At 40.6% G+C, this 14,783-nt stretch overlaps 1 protein-coding gene across 6 annotated transcripts in view; it reads left to right on the top strand.

Annotated features, from left to right (window-relative positions):
* The window catches only part of ZMAT4 (zinc finger matrin-type 4), a 380,296-nt gene that overhangs the window by 277,363 nt on the left and 88,150 nt on the right, over positions 1–14,783 (top strand). For 3 of the 6 annotated variants that reach the window (XM_063817046.1, XM_063817047.1, XM_063817048.1), the window contains exon 6: positions 13,540–13,804. The exons of the other annotated variants lie outside the window; for them this stretch is intronic. In XM_063817046.1, coding sequence (XP_063673116.1) covers positions 13,540–13,793 — 254 coding nt within the window. In that variant the 3' untranslated portion in view covers positions 13,794–13,804. Of the gene's footprint in view, positions 1–13,539; positions 13,805–14,783 lie in introns of those variants that run through there. 6 annotated transcript variants of the gene reach the window in all.

The raw sequence follows: 14,783 nt of genomic DNA, 5'->3' as shown, positions 1-14,783 counted from the left end.
CTCATCCTAGTTGCAGACCACTGCCCTCTCGCTGAACCTCACATGATCTTTCCTCAGTGTGTGTGCAGAGAGAGTGAGAGAGAAATCTCTTTTTGTCATCTTATAGGGCCACCATTTCTATCCGATTGAAGCTCTACCCTTGCGATCTCACTTGACCTTAATTACCTCCTAAAGACTATCTCCAAATATAGTTGCATTAGCATTGGGGTTTAGGGCTTCAACATATGAATTTTGGGGGCACATAATCCAGTCCATAGCAGACACATACACATACCCTTGCAATTCACCAGCAGAGGAAATTGCAGAATACTAGAAGCACAGGCAAGAAAAACAGTATGACCTGGAATTAGTAGGCCCAGGCACTCCTCCACAGGTATAGACCAGTGAAGCAAGCCAAGAAAATTGATGTTTCTCATAAGCTTCAAATGCCTGTAGGATCCAGGGACAAAGGGCCACTAGTCACAGAAAGTGTCTTCTGCTAGAATAAGGCAATTCAGCACTGTATTGGCTTAAATGGGGCTGATGGACACTCTGCTATTTCTGTGGAGAAGGAAGGGATCCTTTATTTCATCTTAGGCCTATGTAGCCTTTCAGGGGCCCTGTGGTTTCTAGGATAACTTTGTCTCTCATGCCCTGTGTGACAGATTTCCAACAACCAAGAGAACTCTCACCCTCTGGTTGTTGCTGGAACGTTTGATTCAGTTTCTTGTACACATGGTCATTTCTGATAGTCATAGGCAAGACAGACTTGGAGGTTCACAGGCTAGAGATCACCACTTCTTCCAGCAAGGCTAAGCAGGCCCAACTAAGGCAAAATTGCAAAATGTGTCTTCTCACTTCTTGGCTTCTCTTGTGAGTAACTTGGATATCAGTAAAACTGAATATAGCTACCATAGTTATGCTGGGCATTTGCTAGTATTTTCTCATGCATTCTCTCTTTTCAATCTTCACACTTACCCTGCAAGGAAAATATTATTCTTGTTTTCCAGAATCAAACAAGAATGCTTACAGTGTTTGCCTAGAGTAGGCTCCAGAATCTGCATTCTATGCCATATTCTACACCACATCATCCTAGTGTCTGCCATGAAGCCAGGAACTCGGATGACCATGCTATTCTCTAGCTGGGCTTCTTCTGTTACATCTAGTGACTTTCCCTCTGTCCTCTTAGCATCCACACTGCCATTTTTCCATCTTCATTTTGCTCAGGGCTTTGCACTGTCCTTATTATTCCTCCAACAAGACAGAAGCCTTCTTAATGTCTTGGATACTTTTTCTTGTCTTGGTGTCCCCAGTACTTAATACAGACTCTGACATGGAGGAAAGAGGTGATAAAGGTTTGCCAAATGAAGTGTAACTACTATCTAACCTTTTGGACTCACAACACTTGAGTTGGCCTTAAATTCCTGATATACTTTGGATATTTGTCCCTCCAAATCTCATGTTGAAATTTGATCCCCAGTGTTGGAGGTCGGACCTGGTGGGAGGTGTTTGGGTCATGGGGGTGGATCCCTCATGAATGACATGTACTGTCTTCATGGTAATGAGTAAGGTCTTGCTCTGTTAGTTCTAGTGAGAATTGATTCTTAAAAAGAGCCTGGCATCTTGCTGTCACCATGTGACACACCAGCTCCCCTTCCTCTTCCGCCATGAGTGGAAGCTTCCTGAGGCCTCACCAGGAGCAGATGCTGATGCCATGGTTCTTGCACAGCCTGCAGAATGATGAGCCAAATAAACCTCTTTTCTTTATAAACAACCTAGCCTCAGGTATTCCTTGATAGCAGTACAAACAAACTAAGATAATCCCCTCTTTAGCAAATGAAACATAAAACCCAGAAAAGGGAAGAGATTTGTGCAACTTCACCCAGTTGGTAACATGGTTTAGGGCAGAGCTAATTCTGCCAGTGTTCTTTTTTCTCCGTAACTCTGTGTTATGCCAGGTTCTTGGAAATACAAAACCCTGGCCTCAGAGGGGCCTCCCCTTAAGTGTTGGAGAAGGCAGGCATTTGGGGCAAGGGTCTTTTCCTGTATCATTAAGTCACAAGCCACCCACACATATTCAAGCTCTCTACTGTTCTCTTTGGGCAGATACAAGTAAAGTATAAACCCCAAATATCTGGAATAAGCTATTTTGTTTATCTTATAATTTAAACATATGAAACATAAGCCATAGTAATTGGTTAGTGAAAAGAATTACCAGGTCATTTTTCAATTAAAAATACCCTTGTACTTTCCGTTGTGCTTTCATGTATTGGGAATGTGTGATGTAAACATGTAAAATACTTGGAATTGACTATTACTATTAAGCATATAATAAATGTTCTTATGGTGAATTGAAATGGAATGTCTATTTTTACTAAAACTAAATGAAAGACTCAATATTGATAGTGCCTTTTTAATAAATTCCATCACCCCATAACTGCTGTTAGTTCTGCCACAACTGAAATAGGAAAGCCATAGGTGGGTAAGCTTTTTCAAAATGTGATTTAACTTGCCTTGAACAATTCATAGATGGTATCAAAGAATCACTAGAATATTAAATCTTAGACCCTGAGTGGCTCTTACAGATCTGGTCCAAGTCATTCATTTCACAAAGAGAAAAATCCAAAGAGGAAATGTGCAATATTTTCCTGATTCCCCAATCCATTTCCCAGCAACCTTCAAAACCAAAAATTGTGATACTGAGCATGCCCAAGGCAGGGTCTCAGGAGTCAGTGCCATTAGCTTAATGATATCAAATCATGTCAGTATTGTTACTTGTTCCTTCAACTCTAACTTTGCGCTTGAAATTCCCAGCCTTGCCTGCTCCCACATTTCTACCATCTCTCAGCTTTGCCCTGCCCTTATTATCTGTTCCAATTTCAGAAGCCCTGGATCTTTGCAAATTATCAGCTGCTCAGACCTGATCATTTTGGGCTCATTAGCACCAGCTGATGGAACTGTATCCTACTCTCAGTCATTTCCCTCCAGATTTGAGTACTAGTTGGGGATTGTCTTCAGACTTTTGCATCTGTAGTCATCCCTCAGTGGTCTAAGTTCTGGTCTCACCTAAGTATTTTAACATCTTCCCATCTGTCCACCTGGTGAGTTTTCCTGGACAGGTGGCCCTGTTGTGTGCTGGCCTGTTTCACTTGCATCAGCACTGTGTCTGGCACAAAGTAACTTTTCCGAGATGATCCACTCCCTCGCTGGTAGGGCTGAGATTTTAAGGACAGTGTTCTGCCTTCACTGAGCCCATGTTCTTCATGGTACTCACTCTTGTTAGGCTAGAAGGGCAGAGACCAGAAATAGTGGATGCCACTTCTCTAATAAAGCAACTCAAGCCTCAATTTTGTGGAACAGAAATGTTGCTAATATTAGAATATAAATAAGTCCATCAAGACTTTACTAGTTTCCTAAGATGCATTGGAAATGAATAAGCAATAGGGGATATATAATCAAATGCTTCTGCTGAAAAATAAATGTAAAGCACAGACTTGAAAGGAGCTTGAGCCACAACAAGGCTTGCCTGAGAATACCACTAAAATATAAACAGATCTTCATCAACATTTTTTAGCCAGTTCTCAGAGAGGTTGTGTTAAGCACTGTAACTGCAGAATTACAACCTAACAGGGCCATTTGTTATGGAATTTCTCAAGTAGCAACAATAGGAAACCAAATGACCTGATCAAGAGCTTAATAATAACATTTGTAAAACAAGTGATGGGAGTGAAGAATTGTTAATTGGATAATTTGTGTCATAATAACATATGATGAATTTTTACATCGAGAGCATCTCAAAATCTGACAATGGTCTCTCTTCCCTTTGAACAAAATCTTTGGTTTGCTATTAAATGGGATTCCTCAGGAATGATCCTCAGCTACAAAAATATTCTTTTACAGAGGAATAAAAGTAATATTAATCAGGTTAACAGATCACTAGCTCTGGGGAAAAATGATCTCACTGTGTCCTTGTCCTGTGGCCTGAGGTCACTAGCCCTGCCGCGCTTTGGGGAAGGGTGGAAGAAAGCGTCTTCTGACATTTCCCACATCAACCTTTGCTCCAGCATCAACTCTCTGTTGTTCTAAATGCCCATACTTTTATTTCTCACATTATAGTTAGCCTCTGTTGTGATTCTTCAGGATCCACAGTGGCAGAGGTAAAATTCTTACAAGGTGGTCAGTACGCATACCCTATAGCAATAACCTGCTGCATTCCTAAGTAAGCTGAGATACTCTCCTATTTCAGGATCTCTGAGAACCCTACACGGCTAGTGAGAAAAATCTAGATTTATTTTTCATGTCAAGCACTCTGCAAATGCTAAGATTTTGTTTGGCTGAGATCCTAGCATTTATGGAGCTGAATGTTTCTACTGTACATTTTCCTTGTTGTAAGTGATTCACTCAAAGAAACTAAATTGAAGTGTCTTGGGCCACTGATAATGGGTTGTGCTTTAAGTCTGAAAAAGACATTATTGACCCACAGTTAAAGGGCATGCATTTTGGCTGTTTATGGTGGGCCTGGTCTGCACGGGTCCCTTCACACTCTCTTCCCAGGTCACACTTCCTTACTCAGGGGATTGTCGAAAAGCCTGAATCACCTTCAGAGCCTCTGATTTAAATGTCATGGTGCATAGCTGATGCTAAGAAATGATGAAATACAATTGCTGGCTGGCATGAGCTCTTCCCTAAATGCTGCTGCCCTCTCTGGTGCTCTCCAGTGCCTGCCTACCTGGGCCTTGCCCCTGCATGCCTGTCTTGTCTCCCTGTTCTGTGTCAGAGAATCAGGTTCTGCCGCTGCTCTCTGCCTGCTTGCCAACAGTGCAGTGCAGAGCCCTTTCCTGCATTTCCCATCCGGACTCAACGATTTCCCCATTAGTGTCCGCCTTAAAGACAATCTCTGATTCCAGTGTGAATCCCACCCCAGCACAGCATATCTGATGAAGGCACCAAGTGTGCCCTACTCATGTATAGAGATCCAAAGAATCTGTGCCTTTATTATTATTTTTTAAACATTTAAAAAAAAATCTCCAAGTCATCTTTCTGAGCTGGACAGACTGCAGACAGTTGGAATGGGCATAAAAGGGGCTGATCCTGTTGGAGCCCCACCCATATTTTCTACCCACAATCCTTTAGTGCACGTGGACTCAATTCATCATTGTGGCCACCAACGTTTCTTTGTCTGAGGGCTTTCTCTGGTCACTAGAGCCCACTTTGATGTCCCTGTGGCCAGCTGAAAGCATCAGGGAATTAATAGTTCTGCCCCTTCTCCTAGCAACCATTCACCAATGATGCGTCAGGAATTGGTTACTGACCCACTCCCTCACCTCTCAGGTGAGACTACTCCAAAACATTAACTCCTTTACACTCGCTCCCAGAGTTCCCAGTATGATTCAGCTTTATTCATGGACTGCAAACCCTTCACTAGACACTTAAACTTACCTGTCTAATTTCCCCACTCCCCATTAGTGTTTCCTGGAATTGCTTCTAGAAGAAAGTTTTTGCACTCAATTCCTTGAATCCATCGCTTCTGGGGAAACCCAAACCAAGATGCCATTTGAGCAGGAGCAAGGAGAGGGTTGGGCAGGAAACTGCTTTTCAGGTGCCTGCAGTGCTGTCCTGAGGGAGCCAGACTCTTGCTCTCCTCCCACTTTCCATCTTCTGTATGGATCTGACCTGGGAAACCAGTCATTTCTTTTTTTTTTTTTTCTAGTGGTAGAAAAACTGTAGTATACTGTATAAAAATGACTACATAGTTTCAATTTTTACATTAAACAAATGAATTGGTAGCTTGGATTTAAAGGTATCAAAAGATGATTAAAAACCTTGTACTAAATAGTACCTGATTTTCTGTCAATACAAACTGCATCCTCTTAAAAGATATTTAAACAACCGTTGTATTTTTTAAATCTGCAGCATCAGTTAGACACCATGAAATATATCTGGTGTCAAGGAGTATTATTAATACTCACTGTTTCCCCAGCCCCTCTGACAGAATTGTTTGTGAGCGTTTAGTTCCGTAGAGCAGGGATGTGGAAGATAAATACCAGTGGGTCCTCTGGGACACCCCACTACAGAAGAACAGGCTGCCTCGTGTTTTTTTGTCCTGGTCATGCCAGGACAAAGAATTTGTCTTCTCTTTGTTATAAGTGGACTGATATTTTAAAGTTCCTCTAAATATTGAGTCTGAAAAGTCATATTAAGATGGTGCTCTTCCTAGGGTTGGTTACCTTGTTAAAACATGCACACCAGTGGTGGAAATCTGGTGCCTAGAGATTAACGTACAGAAAGCAATGATGAGTCCAACTCACACATCCAGCTAGTCTCCATCACACCTTCTAAAGGTAGAGAGTGTGGTAGAATTTGAGAGAATATTCCAGTGGTCTGATCTGTGCTGTGTGCCTTATTTATTTTATTTCCATCTCACACCAATTGTCTGTAACAAAACTATCTGTGGGAGGAAATTTTTCATTTTGAAAAAGCAAAACATTGCATGTATCTTGGGCTGCCTCAGCAGAGAGCATATTCAGTAAACCGTTTGTTTCTAGGGGCACAGTTTATTGTACATCATCTTGCCCTTCGTAAAATGCTATCATCTTTTGTTGTGTGGCTCTTCTTCTGGATTTTATTGTAAGCTTTGATGCAGGGACCATGCTTCAACTTTTAAGCAGCCTGAATTTCATACGCTATGCTGTTTATTTAACTAGGGCATTGTAACCAAAGAGGGCATTTACAGATATTTGCTCAAAGAATATTCAACTGATCCATAATTTTCTATCTCATTTTAGCTTTATATATATTTTATGCTTCCTGAAACCCAAACAATTGTGTCTGCTTGCATAGCGTTTCAGCATTCCAAGATGATGTTTAGAATGCTCTCTTAGAAGCTGCCTCTGCTACTAAAATTGCAACAACTTTCTGTATTACGTTTAGGTGAAACTGTTGGAAATTGCCAGTGTTCAAACTTTGGTGTGCATTAGGTTCTTCTTGTCTAAAATATACCTGCATAGGCCCTAGCCTTGGGGCACTGATTGGTAGGTCTGGAGGGACCCCGAAATGTGTATTTTTAAGAAACTTCTTATGTACATCAAAGTTGCAACCAATGTTCCAACATCTTGCTTTTGCCTTTCCCTAAATTCTAGTGCAAGAAAAAGCTACATGGGAAGTACTCTGTATTTTTACACTTTTTGTTAACAATATATAATATAAAGAATATGATCCTTTACTTTGCTTTAAGACCCTTGTGTAAAGATCATCATCACACCATGTCACAATATCACATTGTGACATCATGATAAATTCTTCTCAAAGCTCAGGGTCTAGTCATAGCTGAGATATTTTTTCTTGATAAATTTACTTCCAATTATTTCTTCATGAGTGAGAATGATTATGTGTCCTTCTTCACTCTGGCTATTAGAAAACCTAAAACCAAGTTTTGTAAAATTACTGTAGTTCTGCTCTAACAAGCTTTTTTTTATATATATACTTTAAGTTCTAGGGTACATGTGCACAACATGCAGGCTTGTTACATATGTGTACATGTGCCATGTTGGTGTGCTGCACCCATTAACTCGTCATTTAGCATTAGGTATATCTCCTAATGCTATCCCTCCCCTCTCCCCCCAACCCACGGCAGGCCCTGGTGTGTGATGTTCCCCTTCCTGTGTCCAAGTGTTCTCATTGTTCAATTCCCACCTATGAGTTAGAATATGCGGTGTTTGGTTTTCTGTCCTTGTGATAGTTTGCTCAGAATGATGATTTCCAGCTTCATCCATGTCCCTCCAAAGGACATGAACTCATCCTTTTTTATGGCTGCATAGTATTTCATGGTGTATATGTGCCACATTTTCTTAATCCAGTCTATCACTGATGGGCATTTGGGTTGGTTCCAATTCTTTGCTATTGTGAATAGTGCCACAATAAACATATGTGTGCATGTATCTTTATAGCAGCATGATTTATAATCCTTTGGGTATATACCCAGTAATGGGATGGCTGGGTTAAATGGTATTTCTAGTTCTAGATCCTTGAGGAATCACCACACTGTCTTCCACAATGGTTGAACTAGTTTATAGTCCCATCAACAGTGTAAAAGTGTTCCTATTTCTCCACATCCTCTCCAGCACCTGTTGTTTCCTGACTTTTTAATGATTGCCATTCTAACTGGTGTGAGATGGTATCTCATTGTGGTTTGGATTTGCATTTCTCTGATGGCTTGTGATGATCAGCATTTTTTCATGTGTCTGTTGACTGCATAAATGTCTTCTTTTGAAAAGTGTCTGTTCATATCCTTCACCCACTTTTTGATGGGGTTGTTTGCTTTTTTCTTGTAAATTTGTTTGAGTTCATTGTAGATTCTGGATATTAGCCCTTTTTCAGATGAGTAGATTGCAAAAATTTTCTCTCATTCTGTAGGTTGCCTGTTCACTCTGATGGTAGTTTCTTTTGCTGTGCAGAAGCTCTTTAGTTTAATTAGATCCCATTTGTCAATTTTGGCTTTTGTTGTCATTGCTTTCTAAAAACGTTGAAAAAAGATTAGACGAATAGCTAACTAGAATAACCAGTGTAGAGAAGTCCTTAAATGACCTGATGGAGCTGAAAACCATGGCACGAGAACTACTTGATGAATGCACAAGCTTCAGTATCCGATTAGATCAACTTCAAGAAAGGGTATCAGTGATTGAAGATCAAATGAATGAAATGAAGCGAGAAGAGAAGTTTAGAGAAAAAAAGAGTAAAAAGAAACGAAGAAAGCCTCCGGGAAATATGGGACTATGTGAAAAGACCAAATCTATGTCTGATTGGTGTACTTGACAGTGATGGGGAGAATGGAACCAAGTTGGAAAACACTCTGCAGGATATCATCTAGGAGAACTTCCCCAACCTAGCAAGGCAGGCTAACATTCAAATTCAGGAAATACGGAGAATGCCACAAAGATACTCCTCGAGAAGAGCAACTCCAAGACACATAATTGTCAGATTCACCAAAGTTGAAATGAGGTAAAAAATCTTAAGGGCAGCCAGAGAGAAAGGTTGGGTTACTCACAAAGGGAAGCCCATCAGACTAACAGTGGATCTCTCAGCAGAAACTCTACAAGCCAGAAGAGAGTGGGGGCCAATATTCAACATTCTGAAAGAAAAGAATTTTCAACCCAGAATTTCATATCCAGCCAAACTAAGCTTCATAAGTGAAGGAGAAATAAAATACTTTATAGACAAGCAAATGCTGAGAGATTTTGTCACCACCAGGCCTGCCCTAAAAGAGCTCCTGAAGGAAACACTAAACATGGAAAGGAACAACTGGTACCAACCACTGCAAAAACATGCCAAAATGTAAAGACCATCAATGCTGGGAAGAAACTGCATCAACTAACAAGCAAAATAACCGGCTAACATCATAATGACAGGATCAAACTCACACATAACAATATTAACCTTAAATGTAAATGGGCTAAATGCTCCAATTAAAAGACACAGACTGGCAAATTGGATGAAGAGTCAAGACCCATCAGTGTGCTGTATTCAGGAAACCCATCTCACTGCAGAGACACACATAGGCTCAAAATAAAGGGATGGAGGAATATCTACCAAGCAAATGGAAAACAAAAAACAGCACAGGTTGCAATGCTAGTCTCTGATAAAACAGTCTTTAAACAAACAAAGATCAAAAGAGACAAACAAGGCCATTACATAATGGTAAAGGCAACAATTCAACAAGAAGAGCTAACTATCCTAAATATATATGCACCCAGTACAGGAGCACCCAGATTCATAAAGCAAGTGCTTGGAGACTTACAAAGAGACTTAGACTCCCACACAATAATAATGGGAGACTTTAACACCCCACTGTCAACATTAGACAGATCAACGAGACAGAAAGTTAACAAGGATATCCAGGAATTGAACTCAGCTCTGCACCAAGCAGACCTAATAGACATCTACAGAACTCTCCACCCCAAATCAACAGAATATACATTCTTCTGACAAGCTTTTAAACTAATAACTATTTATTTTTTATTTTCCCTTCATACTTGAACCAGAAAAAGGTAAATGAGCCAAGGATTTTATGTTATTGTAAAGAGGATTTTATTTAACGTTGCATTCAATCCTTTTTAGAATTGTTCTTAGTCCTGGGCTTCCTAGAAAAGAGAGCTTGAGGCAAAGATTAAAATGCTGACACTTCCTTTGCAAGGTGCAAACCCAGGGCAGCAAAAGTGAGGAAAAAACATAGGGGGTTCAAAGAAAGACGCGAAGCAATAAAAAGTGACCCATGACTGTGCTGGCTACGGCTTCATGATGAGCTGCAAGATGACACAGAAGGTGACCCAGCAAGGTTGTCACTCAGTATGTGGGACACTTATGGACTCTCCATGTCAAGGACATTTGCTTTAAAGCAGCCCATAGGAGGGAGGAATCAGGGGCATTCTTTTGTTCAGGCTTATCTCAGCTCTTATGATTTTCTATGGGGCAAAATTGACCCCATGGAAAGCCAACTCTCCCACACTTCCAGCTTGAGTCATCCAAGTCCTTTGGAGGCTGGCTTGGATGCTGATTCCACGCCCTCCGGTGCAGTGATTCCCTCAAGTTCAGAAACTGTGGAAGGAGCTGGAAACTCAGGGCATGCGCCTGGCCTGGCACTTTCAGGGCAAGTGACTTACTGTCCTCTGGTGGTGTCATTAAGTCCAGGAAGCAGGCTAGCTGAGGAAATCCAAGATGACAGATAAGATTTGCATTTAAGACAGAAGCAGATAAGAAGTAGGGAGCATGTGTGAGCTGGGAAGAAGACAGGAGGGAAGGAAAATCCAAACCTGAATAAAGTAGTAAATATACAAATGTTGGACAAAGGGCAAAGTGTATTTCACCAATTTGAATGGGCAGGTGAGGCTGGGCATGGTGGCTCACGCTTGCAATCCCAGCACTTTAGGAGGCCGAGATGGGCAGATCACTTGAAGTCAGGAGTGTGAGACCAGCCAGACCAACATGGTGAAACCCCATCTACTAAAAATACAAAAAATATTAGCCGGGCATGGTGGCAGTCACCTGTAATCCCAGCTACTCAAACGACTGAGTCAGGAGGATTGCTTGAACCCAGGAGCTGGAAATTTCAGTGAGCCAAGATCCCACTGCTGTACTCCAGCCTGAGTGACAGAGTGAGACTCCATCTCAAAAAAAAAAAAAAAAAAAAGAAAGAAAGAAAGAAAGAAAAAGGGTAGGTGAAAGATTTCAAGTTTAGAGAATGACTGGATAGAGGCCGGTCGCAGTGGCTCACGCCTGTAATCCCAGCACTTTGGGAGGCTGAGGTGGGCGGATCACGAGGTCAGGAGTTTGAGACCAGCCTAGCCAACATGGTGAAACCCCGTGTCTACTAAAAATACAAAAATTAGCCATCCGTGGTGGCGGGCACCTGTAATCCCAGCTACTTAGGAGGCTGAGGCAGGAGAATCCCTTGAACCTGGCAGGCGGAGGTTGCAGTGAGCCGAGATCACGTCATTGCACTCCAGCCTGGGGGACAAGAGCAAGACTTCGTCTCAAAAAAAACAAAAAACAAAAACCAAAAAACAGAATGACTGGGTAGAAATCCATTGAATAAAGTATACAAAATATACGGAACATGTTTTTAGGGAGGTAGGGGAGGGGATTGCGTAGGATGAGGTAGCACAGATGCTTTGGTCATGTTGAGTTTGAGGTAACTCAGGTGAAGATATCAGGTATTCGTTGGATATATGAGTCTGGAACTTAGCAGGAAAACCAGGACAAACATATGGACTTCAGATCATAAACACAAGGTCATGACAGAAGTCTATGAGTGGATAAAATCAGTGACAAGGTAAGAGCAAGAAGAAAAGCAAACAAAGCACAGGAACTTGAGGAATACACACTTTTAAGGAATGGATACTGTGTGTGCATGGGAAGCCAGGGTCCATAAAGGAAATTTGGAAGGGTTGCCAGTGCTATGGACAACTTAGAAATTTTCTGTGGTTGTCACTAGTAGCTTATATGGCATAGAACCTGCATTTCCTGCTCATTATTTGTATTGACACACAAAATGGTCCTGGGGTCTGTACTATTGCCCCAGAGCAGTAGCAGATATGATTTAGCATGCACACAGTTCTAAGAGAAAGAAGACAGAGGATATGAATGAGCATTGATTGAGTATTCATAATATATAATGAACTGTGCTGGGTACCTTATGTACGTGGCCTCCTTTGTTGATCCTGTATAACTCTGTGAAGTGAAAGGTATTATCTTCATTCTTACAAAGCAGGAAAATGGGCCCCAGTGTCATGACAGTAGGTAATGCTGCTGCAACTGGAGTCTCAGGTTTGTCCCATCCCAATGCCCATGCTCCTCCCGTGTGCTGGCCTACTCCAGCCTTTCAACAATGACAGTGGGGGTCTGTTCACAAAAATTCTTGCTGGAAAATCAGCTCTGTAGTTTCCAGACCCTAAATCTTTCAGTTTAGTACTACATTTTTTCTGTGAAATGAAAATAGATGATAGTAAAATTTATTTTTGACCTCTGTTAAGAAACTATTTGAACATTCAAAACTTTACTTTTCATTTTTACCGATCTCCCTTACTAGTGTTCAGAATAATGAACATGAGACAAACATTTTCTCTAGAAGGAAATCCTACATTGATATGATGTAGGACAGGATAATGTTTTTCTAAATGTGATTACGTGCACCAGACAATAAATTAAAATGTGAGTTTCTGGCTGGGTGCAGTGGCTCACGCCTGTAATCCCAGCACTTTGGGAGGCTGAGGTGGGTGGATCACCAGGTCAGGAGATCGAGACCATCCTGGCTAACACAGTGAAACCCCATCTCTACTAAAAATACAAAAAATTAGCCGGGCGTGGCGGTGTGCGCCTATATTCCCAGCTGTTGGGGAGGCTGAGGCAGGAGAATGGTGTGAACCTGGGAGGCGGAGCTTGCAGTGAGCAGAGATCGCGCCACTGGGTGACAGAGCGAGACTCCATCTTAAAAAAAAAAAAAAAAAAAAAAAAAGTGAGTTTCTGAGATCAGATATATTCTACAGATAATATGTAAAAGTTCCGGGCAGAAACAATTAATGATGACACATTGATGTAGTTTAAATGGACCACAACCTAAATAATGCTGTAGCTGATATGCTAGACCTGTATTTTTGCCCTGAATAGATTTTCCACATTTGAATGGAATATTTATGCTTTTATGCTAAAATGAAAGAGCAAAGTCAAATAAGCTATTACATAGTCCATTAAAACTACTTTCAAGTGACTCTCAATAGGAGAAATTTCCACAACTTTTGCATTTGCAAAAGGAACTTTTCAGTTAAGCACAGACCGCTGTTCTCAGAACTCGCAGATGCCACTCGGGTCTTTTTGGAGATGATAATTGTGTATTAGTTATATAGTGATGAGCTAAGACAAACCAAAAAAAAATGCAAAAGGGCAAATCTGGTTTTTAAGTCTGAGAATAGGAGAAAATTTAGTCTAGGACTACCCCGGATTTGACATATAGCCTTTTTTTTTTCATTTTTTCTATGGCCTATCTCTTATTCCCCTTTTTGCTGTTTATAGAGCACATCGGAATCAAAGATATGCCCAAAGAATCAAGAGGGCATGAGGCATCATCTCTTTTTTTTTACAATCTCAAGGAAAACATGACAAATGTACAAGCATCAAATGCCTATTTCTATGTGAAACCCCGGCGCTTTTCCCAAGCAGAGAAGATAACCGAATTAAATTGTATTCATGCTATTTATGAAAGAAATTGTTCCTGCTTTCATCCAAATGAAGCAGATGACTCATTTTCCCTTAAGTGGTTCCACTGACAATCATGCTTCCCAGACAAATGAAATGAAAAATATATATATATATATATAGAATTTGGTTGATCATCCACTTGATTAGGAAATTTTTGTTAGATTGTCTTTGGATATCTCCTCATGGAATGAATTGCCAACCCTGCATAGCTCCCTCACACAACCCATATTTGCTTTGTAATATTGTGTCTACCTAAGGCATGATATGCTTGCAAAGTTTTATTGGTTTGATCTATGATAAAAGGTAAGTATACACCCAGGTGTTCTTTGTGCATACAAAAAATTTGTTTGGGTCTTCTTTAAGTTGATTGATGGGTGTCTCTACAAATGATTTATCTATTATTTCCTGGATGTATTATATAAACGAAAGCTTTTCACATTCCGGATTTGGTACTCAATGGGGACCTATTTGTGGATTCTTTGTAGTTTTGTTTGTTTTCAAAGATTGGAATTATCAGAGGATATTTTTATTTGTTTATATTATTGAAATAAACTATGTAGCATTCACCAATTAGAATCTGTTATAATTGCAGGACATTTATTTAGTCTTCTAACAATTGTAAAGATCAAAGATGCTGTCTTACCTTGGCACTGTTTTATATCAGGACAGAATAAAGGGCTGAGACCTGAATCTGGTGCAATGTCCATTCACTGACAGCAAATTCCGTGACTTGCATCCTTGCTGCACTGCGGTTGTGTGGGCTCAGGTGGAACACAGAGTATCTCCTCAAAAGAAACTAAGTAAACAACAGGACTTAAAACTGGGGGAAAGCCAAGGTTCAAAGCTATAAGAATTTACAGCAGTGATACAGCAAAGAGCCCTGGATCAGTTTTCCATCAAGAAATCAAGAAAGTGAGAATAGGTAAGAAGAAAATTGAGAAGAATCCAGAAAAAAAAAATCGTACCTTACTATTTTGTCATATGAGGCATATATGGGCTTTGGCTAAGTTCAAATGACTGATGGTAAGACAGCTTGGCCAATATTAGAGCCTAACTGT

The sequence above is a fragment of the Pan troglodytes genome, chromosome 7 (genome assembly GCF_028858775.2).
Source record: "Pan troglodytes isolate AG18354 chromosome 7, NHGRI_mPanTro3-v2.0_pri, whole genome shotgun sequence".
Taxonomy (NCBI): domain Eukaryota; kingdom Metazoa; phylum Chordata; class Mammalia; order Primates; family Hominidae; genus Pan; species Pan troglodytes.
This window is presented reverse-complemented; position numbering and strand designations above follow the sequence as displayed.